We start from the raw sequence: 13,871 nt of genomic DNA, 5'->3' as shown, positions 1-13,871 counted from the left end.
TATATAGTAATTAGTATCTGCAAATCTCAAACTCCCCGTTTATCCCTTCCTACTCCTTTTCCCCTTGGTGACCATAAGTTTGTTATCTATGTCTGTGAGTCTGTTTCTGTTTTGTAAATAAATTCATTTGTATCTTTTTTTTTTTAGATTCCACTTGTAAGTGATTTCATATGATATTTTTCTTTCTTTTTCTAGCTTCACTTAATATGACTATCTCCAGGTCCATCCATGTTGCTGCAAATGACATGATTTTATTCTTTTTTATGGCAGAGTAGTATTCCATTGTCCAAATATACAGTCATCTGTCAGTGGATATCTAGGTTGTTTCCCTGTCTTGGCTATTGTGACAGTACCGCCGTGAAGATGGGGTGCATCTGTCCTTCTGAGTTAGAGTTCCCTCTGGATAGATGCCTAGGAGTGGGATTGTTAAGCTGTTTTATGATCTAAATAAACCAAATGAAGAACAAAAACAGAACAAAGCAGTTTCCTTTCCCTCCCCATGGATCCTTGCCAAAGTTCAGATTTCTCATGCTGGATTTCAGAGCCTTTCTTTATCTGGTCTCCCCTTACCTGGCTAACCTTACATGCCATTGCTTGCCAATGACTACTCTCTGTTACAAGTAGGCCAGTTTCTGAACTGCTCTTTGAACAAACTGCACTCATTCCTGGCTTTGGAGGCTTATTCATAATATTAGCCACACCTGGAATATCTCTCTCTCTGTCCTCTGTTCTTTAGCTCTTATCCTTTAAGAGTTAGGTCAGGGCCACCTTTTCCATGAAGTATTTTGAAGCAGCTCTTGATCTGAATGATGATCATCCCCCTTTAACCTCTGAACCGTGGACTTAGGTCCTTTCCTTGTTTCATCTATTCACTGCTTGACTGGGTTCGATCTAGCTGTTCGCCATCAGTGTAGCCTCGTCCACCAGCTTACGGAGTGGTCCTTCATCCTTTCCAAAGCCCCAGCTGATAGATGGTGGGCACACATTTTCCTCCCCCAAATATTTCTGAGAAGTTTCAGGGAGCTGTGTTTCTCTCAGTCATGTCTAACTTTCCTTCTCTGTTTCTGCTCTATTTTAGATCCCACTTATGTCTTGTCTCTTGAGCCTGTCATTTTGGTATCTGCCTTGATTCCTCTAAAGCATCAGTCACAAAGCAGGTGTTTGTGGTAGAGTTTTACTGAAAACGTGAGACTAGTGACAGGGATTATTTGGCGGCAGTGAACAGCTTAAAATGGAGACATTCTTTTTTTTTTTTTTTTTTTTTTTTACAAGTTTCTTGGATATTCTCGCTGTTGGAGATTTGTTGGCTGTTTTTCACCGAGCCTCAGCCCTGCGGCCTGTCACTGGGTCTTCTCTCTACCCATGGATGTTCTCACATCTTTAGATTCTACCCCCGTACTCTCTCCCGCTGACCCTCCTACAGCTCTCTTGCGCACTGAATTCCGCTTTCCTTCCTGGGGTCTGCTCCTTTCAAAGCAAGCTCTAGAAGGGGTTGGCTTTACCTTTCTGTTTCATACGCTCACTGAATGTTCTGCGAATTACAAGCATGAGTCAGGTGAGGGGCTGGAAATTGCAGGAGACCCTTAGGATGAAATGTGCATGAATGTTGAAGGGGCTGGCCTCGTATGGATCCTCAGAGTAAAAACGAAACGCTTAAGCAATCATAGGTAAAGAAGGCTTTAAAGGATTTGCCAGGAAAAGCAGCTGTGTACAGAAACCAGCAGATGCTGGTTATTTTCTCAGAACTGTGTAGCTGTCTGTGGTCTGCTGGGGGAAACTGGGTGTAGACCATGTAATTAATTATACTTCTCAGTTTTGGACACGTTAGCATCATTGGTCAGGCATTCCGTTTTAGGGCTTTTGCGATTGCTGTTCCCCTGCCTGGAATTCACTTTCCCTGTGTAGCCCCGCTGTTTACTCCTTCCCATTTGTCAGTCTTTTAGCAGATACCTTCTCAGTGAGACTTTCCATTGCCACTCAGTTTAAAATAGCATCTCCTGCACACACACACTGCCCACTTTCTTGGCTTCACTTTTATCTTTAACACTTAGCACTATCAATTGCATTATTTAGTTTATATACTAACTTGTTTATTATATGTCTCTGCTGCTAGGATGTAAGTTCCATGAGGGCAGGAAATTTTTGTCTGTTTTGTTCATTGTCAAGCTCCAGTGGCTAGAGCTGGGGCTGGCAAATAGTAGGCACTCAAAAATGTTCGTTGAATGACTCCAACTCTGTGATGCTCATTTCTTAGGGATGTGGTTACTGTTGTTTTAAGTAACAGTGTTTTTCTTGCTGCAAATGTAAATGTATCCTTAAGTATATTATGAGCTCTTTAGGAGCTGGGTCCCTTTTATGTACATGGATAAAGCAGATCTTACAAATTTATAAAAATGGGTATCATTTTATAACCTGCTTTTGAAGATTAACAATAGAGTGGAAACATTAGAGACAGTTTTTAAAAATTGAAAGTTATCCATAATGTCATCACCATAACACACATACTGTTTTATTTTTATTACCTTTTATTATTTATGTGCATATATTTTTACATAGTTATGTAATGTTTTGCTATTTTCATTTAAGTATAGACACCTTTCCTGTGTTTCTACATGAACTTCATTACTATATTAAAAAAAGATAAATATTTCTTCGTGTGACTGTATCATAATTTATTTTACCCTTACGTATTGAGTATCTTGATTGCTTCTGCATTTTTTGTAGATAATACTGTGTATTGTTGTGAGTGAACATCTCTGTCTCCACTGAATTATTTCATTGGAATAAATTGCCAGAAATAGGGTTAATGAAGGAAGGTTATGAGTGTTCCTTTGTGTTTGTGGAAAATGTATGAACATTCTGGAGCTACAGAAATTCCATACTTTACTTTTTGTAATTTGTTCCATAGAATACTATGAATGAGTGCTGATTTAATCCTCTAATTACCATTAAGGAGTGTTTGAATTGGGGGTCTACTTTAGAGGTGTAAAATGATGTTACAGGATTATTTTAATTTGAAAGAATGCATTTTTTTATATGCAGCAACTTATCTTTATTATGGCTGCACTTGGTATAGGATAAAACATGGTCTTCAGAGTTAGATACGGATTCAGAGTTTTATTCAGCTATTTGCTAGATCTGTCATCTTGGTCAATTTACTCAACCTCTTTAAGCCTCAGTTTTCTCATCTGTAGAGCAGGGATGATAGTATTTACTTAACTCACTAGTTGTGAGGATTAAATAAGAAAGCATTCTAACTCAGCCGCTGGAACAAAGCTCAGTAAATAAAAGACCGCTTTAGCTCTCCCTGTGCTTGCTAAAGGACAGCAAAACATCCCACTGTTAGGTTCGCAGAAACTCTTGAGTCTTCCTAAAAATTTCCTCAAATATGCCATGAAAATCTCCCTGAAGAAGCCTTTTGCGTTGGTAGAATCAGAGTTGGACAGTTGGACAGTATTTAAGTGGCTTTTACGTGGCGTGGTTTCAGGCCTCTGTTTTTTCGGTTGCTGCTCCTTGACTACGGTCCTCTTTATTTCTCCACCCCTTTAAGAGGAGGTTTGACTGACAGAGTGAAATGGACTGTTACCTGCTTTGTAAATCCAGAGCTTTTGTTACAATAGGTGAGGTTACATTTCTTTTTTTGACAGTTGTTATTCTTCAGTCATATGTAGCTTACGTGGTTGTTTTCCCTTACTTCCCCCTTCTCAGTGTGTTGTGTTTGATTTTTTTAAAAACCTGAATGTGGATCTTTACACTTATTTTTGTTTGGGCACATCACTTCCTCCTAAATTTTTTTGCATCCTGCACATTTAATTAGTGCTCCTTCTGCATATTTTGTCAATAAATGAGGTTCCTGGAGAGGACTAAGCACAGAACAATGTATTTATATTTCTTTTAAATGATACCCTTTGGGTGTTGTATTGGTTCTCACTTTTAACTTGTCTGTTGCTTTTCACACCTGTCCTTCTGACAATGACCAGCACTCTGACAGCAGCGCTAGGCACCCGATCCACACTGGGCCAGTCAGTCCTTCCTCCTTTGTGATGTTTCTGCTGGAGCCAGTGGGGAAGAGTCTTTCTTTTCTGGTCATGGAGCTAATGAGACAAGACCCTAGAGCTGTATGTGGCATCCGTCTCTTTTACATGGAAAAGGTGTAGAACACCTGATTTGTTCTGTCATCAAATGCTTTGTAGCATAATAAACTAAGATTACAGGATTTTCATGACCCCTTTAGAGACAGGAATGAGTTTGGTCTGACATGACTTTTTGGTGAACTCATGCTTGCTCTTAGAATTTACCACTTTCTTCTAAGTACCTATGCCATCTTATTCACTTACATAAATAATTCTTAATTTTTTCCCCCCAGAATTTCAATGTCAGACTCATCCAAGACCTGATGAATATCATCACCTTCTAATCTGTTGCAATAAAATACACACTAGAATTATGAGGAAGAAAGATAGGTGCTCTTTGTAATTTTCTTTAGAATTACATATGCCAAATTAAATTTTATGCAAAATGGGTACTGTATTTCTCTATTGTTATTTTTTTGGAATTATTTTTACAGAATGTTAGAGTTGTTTAAAAATGACATTTGTAGTCATTTCTCTTAAAAAAAAATAGGCATCAGGCCCTTGCTTAAGAATATGGCTTTTCTCAAAACATCCTTTTTATGAGGAAATCACTTTTGTTTTAGGCATCTCTGTCGAGAATATAGCCTTTCATAAATGTGAAGATAAAACACTCTGGATGACTGGCGGTTGTGCTCTTCAGTGGGAACCACTATGCACATTAAGATAAGCTTGAAGCCTTGTTAGGTAGAACTAGTGAGTATGCTACAGGTGCTTTTGTTTGTTTTTTAAAACGTACATTTGTTGTCCTTTGGCTAGATTAGCAGTCCTGGATTAATGCAATTAAATTAATAAACTGTAAAATCAAAAATAAAGCTCACCAAGGCATTCATCTAATTTGATGTCTGTGAATAGGTGTAAGCAAGCTCGCACACTGCCATCATGGTGTCGTAACAGTAGACATAATTGTAGGTTGTATGACTTACTCTATGCTTAAGAAGTTACCTGTTGGCATTAAAAATAAATGTACTATGTGGAATGAGGCAACTTCTCTAGGTAAATAATAATTTAGTCATTTAATCAGCATGCTGTGTCTGTGTCACTGCATGTCACTAAAACATTTGTACACTTTCATAAACTTATGAAGTAAGCAACGTGAGACATGGTATCTTGTTGGAAGGAAAAGGTATGGTCCTATAAATTTATCTTTAGTGAGTAGGACTAGACCTAAAAAATTGTTTCATAATTAAATACTGTTTCCATGCTTTATATTTTACAAAGTAAATATTTTTGCAGTATCAAAATAAATACACACTTTGGAAAATTTGAATAGTAGAAAAAAAGAAGAGACTAAACACCTGTAATGATTATTGTCATATTTCATTGATTCCAAGATGCACTTTTTCATATGTAAATATGCTTTTTCACATTTCATCTTCTCTGAAATTAGGGTGCAGTTTATAACCGGTGCATCTTAGCTTTGATTAGTATGGTATTAGCGTATTGTTGCATTTCCTTTTTTACTATGCATGCTTTTAACTTGCTTGTGAAAATGCTTCGTAGTAATTTGCATCAAACTCAATCTTCTGACTTCCAATTCAGTATTATTTGAATTTATGCTTCTTTCTTCATTATATCTTGGAGGTGAACTTAAGTTATAGCAAAAGGAGAAACTGAAGTCAAATCAGATCTTTTCCTCATTCCAGAACTAGGACTGGAGGGAGTAGGTTGGCGTGGGAATCAATGAACCACTCAAAGAAAGGAACGCAAAGATCATGCACTAACTTAGAGAACGTTGCGTTCCTGCTATGTGTCAGGCTGGGTTTGTAGAGGTGAGAGGTCCTGTTCTCAAGGTAGGGGTGTGATACAAGCCTGTATCTTCATTCAGCATTTAGTGCTCGGTGTTGTGGACACGCAGTAGCGAATGAGAGAGGTCTGTTTCCTAGGTGGATCCTGTGGTGGGAGAAGACAACCTATTTCATTCTAGCTTTGTATTGGGCACTTGGGAAGATTAAAAATTGAATTAGACAGGATTTCTGCTGTTAAACTCACAGGCTGTTGAGAGAATCCTGTCTCTTAACATTTCACATCAAATTTCTAGTTAAAAAAAAAACCTCCTGGTATATTTTATTTAAAATATTATTCTCCATTTACCTGTGAATACAATTTTGTTGCATTAGGAAATTAGATTTAAGGTGTTTTCAATTATAGTATTCATTTGCTTCTCCCCTCCCCTTGCAATAATGCCCAAGATGTGTTATTTAGTAAAGGAATAGGGGTGGGGAGAAAGCAAGTGTAGGACAGAATCAATGAAAGGATCTCATTTTTTTAATGTATTTGATAATTTCCATTTTATTGAATGAGTGAATATATTTCTCTATGTATTTAATCACTGGCTCAACAGATAGCTACTTTCCCTCGCTTTATAGAAGAAAGGAAGTGTAGGAGGAAATACAACATGTATTTGGTACATTCTGTTGACTGCTTGTTGTGTGTCACTAGGCTAGGCATTGAGATACCGAAGTGGTGGACATTGCTTCTAACCCTAGTGTTGTGGAAATAGAAATACACGGAAAGTTTGCACGAGTCTGGTCTATGACTAGGCCTGTGGTGGACACATACCTTGGGGGGAGCACTGAGCTGGGGCTGTCTATTTACCTGTTCTGGGTGTTACCTGGGGGGACTTCATATCTGTGCCTGATCTGAAGAGAAAAGGGGTAAAAGGCGTTCTAGGTGGGGAAGCAGCCAGAGCAGAGGCCGACACTGGTGGAGTTCTGATTTGAGAACAAGGGGCTGCAGAGACTGGAGGGACTGGTAGCATTACTAGTAGGTATTTGAGAACTTAGTATAGGCATGGTTTTAACTATTTTGCCTTTATTCCTCACAACAGTCTTTTGAGATAGTTGTTTTTTTTTTAATCTTCATTTTATCAGTGAGTAATCTGAAAGATACAAATGATACCTGATTATAAGAGTTCTTAACTTTGAATTAGCCATGTGGAAGCTGCAAGAGAGAATAAAGTATTTTTATCCAATCCTTCAGACGGACTTAACCAAGCAAAGCCTCATGTGCCCGCTGTGTGGGAAGTCGAACCCTTGACAGCAGGTGTTTGCAGCAAAGTAAGGGTTTAGTGCAGGGCACTAAGCAAGGGAGTGGGAGACGAGCCACAGCGGGTTTAGTCGTCTGACTCTGGTTGATTAGTTCAGTTAGCCAGAAGTCAGAGGGGACCAGAAAGGGGATAAAGTTTTGGATGGAGAGATTCATCATAAACTCAGTAAGAGAACTCAGTTTCAGATTCAAAAGAACAGCCAAAAATCGTGCAGGGGTTAAAAAAAAAATCTTATGTTAAATTCAAAGTGAAATTAATTATTAAAATTTTATTGTAGCATGTTAATATTAAAACATTATAGTCATAGTGAGAGACTCTTAAGATTAAAAAAAAACTTTTTATTGTATATTATACAACAAATATAGAAAACTGCATAAAACACATACATAAATTAATGTCTTTTTTGGTAACTACCACCCAGGTCGAGAAATGTATTTGCCTTCCACGCTGAAGCCTCCACATGCCCCTTCCAATCACAGCCTTTCCCTCTGCCACCCTGACCTAGATAGCAGTTGAATCTTTGCATGACTTTATAATTTTACCACCCAAATGTGCGCTCCGGAGCACTATCATTTAGTTGTATTGGTGTTTTTCTCGTTCAGGTCTCTTTTAACCTGCGTGTCTTCGTGCCATTTCTCTTTCCCCTTTCTTTGTTACAGTTTATTTGTTGAAGCAGTCCGGTGTTTGACTGATACAGATTCTGTAATCTGGATTATGCCAGTTTCATAATTTTCCTTCGTATTCTGTGTTTCCTGCAAATTGGCAGTCAGATCTAAAAGCTTGATCAAATTTAGATTTTGTTTTGTTTTTTTTGGACAGGAGCACTTCCTAGTTACCGATGTCCTGTACTCTCTCTCCCAAGGGATGTAATGTCTGGCTGGCTCTCTTTTTTTGATTTGAGCAGCCACTGATACGTGATGCCTCAATCAGTGAGTTTATTAGGGCTTGCAAAATGGGGATATTTGAATTCTGTTACTACTCCATGTAGAAGGTGGAATGCTTCCATAAAGAGAAACTTTCCTTCGTCTACTGTTTGATTACCCAGTGGTACAGTTCAGTTAGGAAAGGCAAGGTAAGTATTTGCTTCTTTATTTATCAGGTTTTAAAATAATACATTAGTTCCTTGTTATTTCCTGAAGGTGGGCAACGAGTTCTTCCTAAGTGTCATTATGAACCTGTTGATTCAATTAAACGTTCATGCTCTCGTATAGATGCTTTGGAGGAACCTTACTTAATAAATGCCGTGAATCTTACAAACGCATGAAATGTGCCTTAGTGATCACCGCTTGCATTTGCATTATATCTGTTTAAATGTAGAATCAGCTTGTTGAGGTTTTGAGGAGGGTTTTATGTAACCCTCAGAGATCAATTTCTGATACTGGTTATATTGCCCTCTCTTTTTTTTGACCAGTCTTGCCCTGAGTTTTTAAATGTGTTCTTTTTCTTTAAAGTCTGACTTTTAGTTTTGCTTTACCTCTATTGAGTGTCTTTTATTTCATCATTTTTTGCTTTTATCTGTATTCTTTTATTCTTTATAATTTCTTCAGTTAATTTTCTTCTTTTTCTATTGTTCAGATGATGAATTTTCAGCCTTCTTTTTTAATGTGTGCGTTTAAGGTTAGAAGGTCCTCTAAGCACTGCTTTGGTTGCATCCCACAGGGTTTTGATAGGTAAACTGTTATTTTGTAAGCATATCATTGGATATGTATATCATTCATTTCAAATTTTTAAAATTTCTTTGACCCGTGACATTTCACAAGTGAATTTATTTATGTCAGTTACCTATTGTTGTATGACAGACCACTCCAAGTCTTAATGGCTTAAGACAGTTTTTTTTTTCCCCCTTAATTCTGTGGGTTGCTGGTTAGTTCCTCTGCTGCTTTCAGCCAGAGGGTTGGCTGGGATGTTCACATCTATGGTTGGTGCTGGCTGGTGGCTGGGGGGCCTTGGTTCTCATCTAAACGACTTTACATCATTTGGTAGGCCAGACTAGTTCCTCACATGGTAATTGCAGGTCAGCATTGCAAGAAGCCAAGGTGAAAGCAGAAAGGCTTCCACCATATTCTGTTGGCTAGAAAAAGACACAAGCCTGGCCCACATTCAAGGATGGGAAAAAAGATTCCTCCTTTTTAGGGATTTGTCTCAGTATTTAATTTACCACAGTTTACAAACATTTGGAAATTTTTCTTGTGTTTTTCTTTTGCTGTTGATAACCAGCATAATAAATGCTTTGTGGTTGAAAATTAGAATTTGGAGAACTTCTGTGCAGCCATGAGCTTGATAGCTCCCCAGTGCTTGAGAACTTTCTGATAAGATTGGTCAACAATATTAACAAATACAATTTTTTAAAAATATTGTCTAATATATTTGGAAGGTCTACTTTATAACTCAGTGAACCAGTATTTTCCAAATGACTAATGCATGACCTTAGAAAATTTTGAATGGGTAAAAAGAGCCATTGAAAATGTAGTGTAGACCAGTGAGTTTTATTGTATCAGAGTATAAGTTTATTGCTGTGATTTCAGACTGCATTAAATCTTATAACATCACAGGAGAGTATCCACAATTATTAGAATACTCCTATTTAACAAATATCTATCTGTACTGAGTAGGGAGGAAAAAATGCAGACTCAGATATGAGAATTCATTTGTCTTCTATGGAGCCAGACATAAAGAAGATTTGCCAAAATATGAAACAACGCCACTTTTCTTACTAAGCGGTTTTGTTTGGGAAAATACAGATGTTTTTGCAAAAATTTTATTTAATGTGTAATGTGTTTATCTTTAAGTGAGTAAATATTTTAAAAATTTCTAAGGTTGAAATTCCATATGATAAATACCCATATAACAAAAATAAAAGTTTTGAGGATCCTGAGACCACAGGTTTGAGAAACACTGATCAAGAATAGTTCCTAGCATATAGAAGGCAGCTGTGCACATCTGAGTGATTCTTGACCGCGTCACTTTTATAATTTACCTGGCTTTTCAGTAGCAGATGCGTTTGATAGTGTGTCTTTTCTGTGTGTGTGTCTTCTACACTTCAGCAACCGACTTGTTTTTCTGTATCTTACCCTGGTCCTGTGATTCTCTTTTCCTTGCCTCTGCCCAGGCAGGGCTCTTGGGCAAGGCAGTGGAAGGACTGATATGAACTGCTGTCATTTTGTAAAGTGTGCTGATTTATTGAGCGAGAAGAATATAGATGAGCAGCTCCTGACTGAAAAGGACATCGATGCTGGTATAGTAGACTGGCTGTATGAGTGATCATGATTCACATAGTCACAAAATTAGATTTAAAAATAACTCCAGTTGGTTAAACCCTGAAATATAACAAGACAACTGATAGTCAGTGATTGTTGTAGATATTACAGATACCTTGCCATTTAGTGTGCATGTCGGTAATATATTTCGAACACAAAAACTTTTATTTTAATGGATTTAGTGGATAAATAGATTTTTTTCAGTAGTAGAACACACAGGAGTAGAAGACATGTCTGTTGTAGAGCCTTTTTAGTTTCATAGGATAAATTATTAAGAAAAGGAAAATACTGAATTTTTGGTACACTTGAATCTGTCTACTAGTAGATCTTGTATTTGAAAGTAAATTAACTTTTTTCCAATCTTTAGCATGGCATTTCAAGTGAAAAAAATGTAAGCTGTTAAATAGGATTCTAGTATACTACTCTAATTTATCTTAATCTGTGTGAGTTATGTAGCTGGAATCTTCAAAACTGAGGAAACATTAAAGAATTCTTCAAAAAGAGGAATTTAGAAAGCCTTATAAAAGGTGCTCGTAATTAACTGTGCATGCTTGAACGTGTATATGGCAGGCATTTTCTGAAACAGTTTTGCCATCTCATGAAAATTTAAAATGAGATAATCCTGTAATACAGCTGAACTTAGAATCAAAAATAACCCCAAGCACTTTAAAAATGATGGCGCCTACCAAAGTGTAGTTTGCCTTTCTAGCCTTACTGAATGACCTGGTGTCTTATTACTGAAAATGTTCATTCTACAGAGTTTTTGGAGCTCCACTAGGTGCTGAACGTAGTGGGCTGGGTGATACATGAGCCCTGCGGTGGGCAGGGAGATGTGCTCCCCACATTCCCTTCAAAGAAGGGCTTACTGTCCAGCTGTGAGGAATGCAGATCATCAGGTAACCCCTTCCGCACACATCTTAGAGTCCCCCTTAGCTGCAGAGCCATCTTCCCCCCAGGTCATGACTTCCCTGGAGCAGCATGCATTTGCATACTGTGCTGGAAGGAGGTTTAAAGACTTGACCATTTCAGCTCAGGACAGAGCGCTCTGATGGACAGACAGTACTTGCTGTAGGGCTCCCTGCCCGGCTGGCTGAAATTTTGTTGGGCCTACATCACAGCTTGAGTTCTGCCCAAACTTCCTTTTGTCACCTTCCTTTCACAGACATTGATCTCTAATGAACACTTTGTACTCCAAACACCACCTCACCTCTGCTTTGGAGAGCCAACCTGCAGTAACTCTGATCTCATGGAACTACCTTACTGGGAGGAGACAGAGATTTAGAACGTGATCAATGTTATGTAGAAGCATGGCGTGCTAGGATGGTGTGTATGAAAAGAACTCAAGCCTGATATTACAGGGTTTAGGGAGAGAGTCTGGGTTAGTAGTGAGACCCGGCTTCAAGTGCCAGAGTCACCTGGGGGCTGCTGCTGACTCTTCCAAGACAGTGTTTTCGTTTGTAACAGGGAAAGGACACATGAGCTCTCCTGTAGGCAGTTAACCTAGGATTGCTCACATGGCTGGGAGAAGATTTCTAGCAGCAGGAGAGAGGGCCCAGGGCATAAACATCTTTCAAGCCCTTGCTTGTGTCAATTTGCTGATGTTCTGTTGGTTAGAGCCATTCACATTGCTATGCCTTAATTCAAAGATAGAAAAACAGACTCCACATTTCCATGGGAGAATTTGTAAAATAAGTGTGTATGTGTTTTTTTTTTTAAATTACCAACATAATACCTGATGCATGATTGTAGTAGTCAACATGTACTGAGCACTTCCTGTGAATTATAGTTAGTAAGAGACAGCTGGACTATTGCATTTAACATAGTCTATCTCAGGCTGACATGTAAAAGAAGAAACTCATTTGGAGAATCTGATATATTCTTTTGATATCTTAAAATAATTTTTATGATGGGAACAGTTTGCAAGTAAAGCTCTCTCGCTCTTTTTTCTTTTTATTTGCAGTAAGAAGAATGGAAAGCCATCATTACAGAACAATGAGGTAAAATTTTAAAGCATCTACTCTTTAGGATTTCATGCTTTTGTTTCATTTATTTCATTACATGTTTTTGCGTTAGGATAAGATCATGGATTTTTAGAATTAAAGGGGAACTTAAATATCACCTCCAATCTGCTACGTATTATAGAAATTCTTCCTAAAATACGAATCTGTGTAAGGTGACTTCTGGTATTTACGTGAACTGGTTCATTTCATGGCAAGTGGGAGTGCCCGGGAGGCAGCCGTGTGTCGTAGTTCCAGCCCATGACAAGATTCACCGTCCCTGTGTAGCCTCTTAACAACTGACTCTGTTTTGTCTTTTGTAGAAGCAGGACAGGTTTACTCTGTTTCCTCTAACAGACTCTTGTATTTTTGTAAGATAGTTGTGTTTTCTGAGTCCTTCTCTCCCACACCAAACAACCCTAATCCCGCTAAGTATCTCTCACGTAACATGGCTTCTGACAGTTCTTCAGTACATAGGGCGCCCTCCTCTGGGTCTGTACCAGGTAGTTCTCTGTACATTATGCTTAGAATAGAGTGTGCTCGTCCAGATGTGACTTGCCTAATGTGGAATGCCTTGGCACTGTTACATCTCTTGATATGAGTATCATATTGCTAAAATTCAGCCTAAAATTGCTTTTACTTCTTTAGTCATAACTGCTTTACATTAAGTGGAGTTTATGGTCAATTATAACCTTAGGTACCTTTCTGGTGAACATCTCTGTTGACAGATTTCCTACATCCGTATTTTATCAGTTGATTTCTTTATTTCTTTTTTAAATAACAGCTTTATTGAGATACAATTCATACACAAATAAAATCCATCTGTTTAAGTATACAATTCACTGGTTTTAGTACGTTCACAGAGTTGTACAGCCATTACCACTATCTAATTATAGAAAATTTTCATTTCCCTAGAATGAAATTCCATACCCATTAGCAGTCATTCCTCATTACCCTCTCCTCCTGGCCCCTGGTAACCCCGGTCTATTTTCTGTCTCTATTGATTTGCCTATTTTCGGCATTTCTTAGAAATAAAATATGTGGCCTTTTGTGACTGGCTTCTTTCACTTAATATGATGTTTTCAAGTTTCGTCTGTGTTGTTGAGTGTATCGGTGTTTTATTCCTTTTTATTGCTAAATAATATTCCATTATATAGATCTATCACATTTATTTATCCATCAGTTGAGGGAAATTCAGGTTGTTTCCCCTTTTTTGGCCATTATGAATAATGCTGCTATGAACATTCACGTACGAGCTTTTGTGTAGGCATATGTTTTCATTTCTCTTGGATGTATACCTGGGAGTAGCATTGCTGGGTCATAAGGTAACTCAGTTGTGTTCTTTCAAATACACATTAATTTATCCCTGTAAATCTCAGTCTGTAGGGTCTACTAGTCTATTCTGTGGTATGTCTATTCTATTAGCGTAGTTTTGAAT

At 37.9% G+C, this 13,871-nt stretch overlaps 1 protein-coding gene across 2 annotated transcripts in view; it reads left to right on the top strand.

Moving 5' to 3' along the window:
• Positions 1 to 13,871, top strand: part of ABCD3 (ATP binding cassette subfamily D member 3) — a 63,963-nt gene that overhangs the window by 4,512 nt on the left and 45,580 nt on the right. For both annotated transcript variants that reach the window (XM_006197335.4, XM_072968171.1), the window contains exon 2: positions 12,397 to 12,433. In XM_006197335.4, coding sequence (XP_006197397.1) covers positions 12,397 to 12,433 — 37 coding nt within the window. The remainder of the gene's footprint in view (positions 1 to 12,396; positions 12,434 to 13,871) is intronic.

This window comes from Vicugna pacos, chromosome 9 (assembly GCF_048564905.1).
Source record: "Vicugna pacos chromosome 9, VicPac4, whole genome shotgun sequence".
NCBI classification, from domain to species: domain Eukaryota; kingdom Metazoa; phylum Chordata; class Mammalia; order Artiodactyla; family Camelidae; genus Vicugna; species Vicugna pacos.
This window is presented reverse-complemented; position numbering and strand designations above follow the sequence as displayed.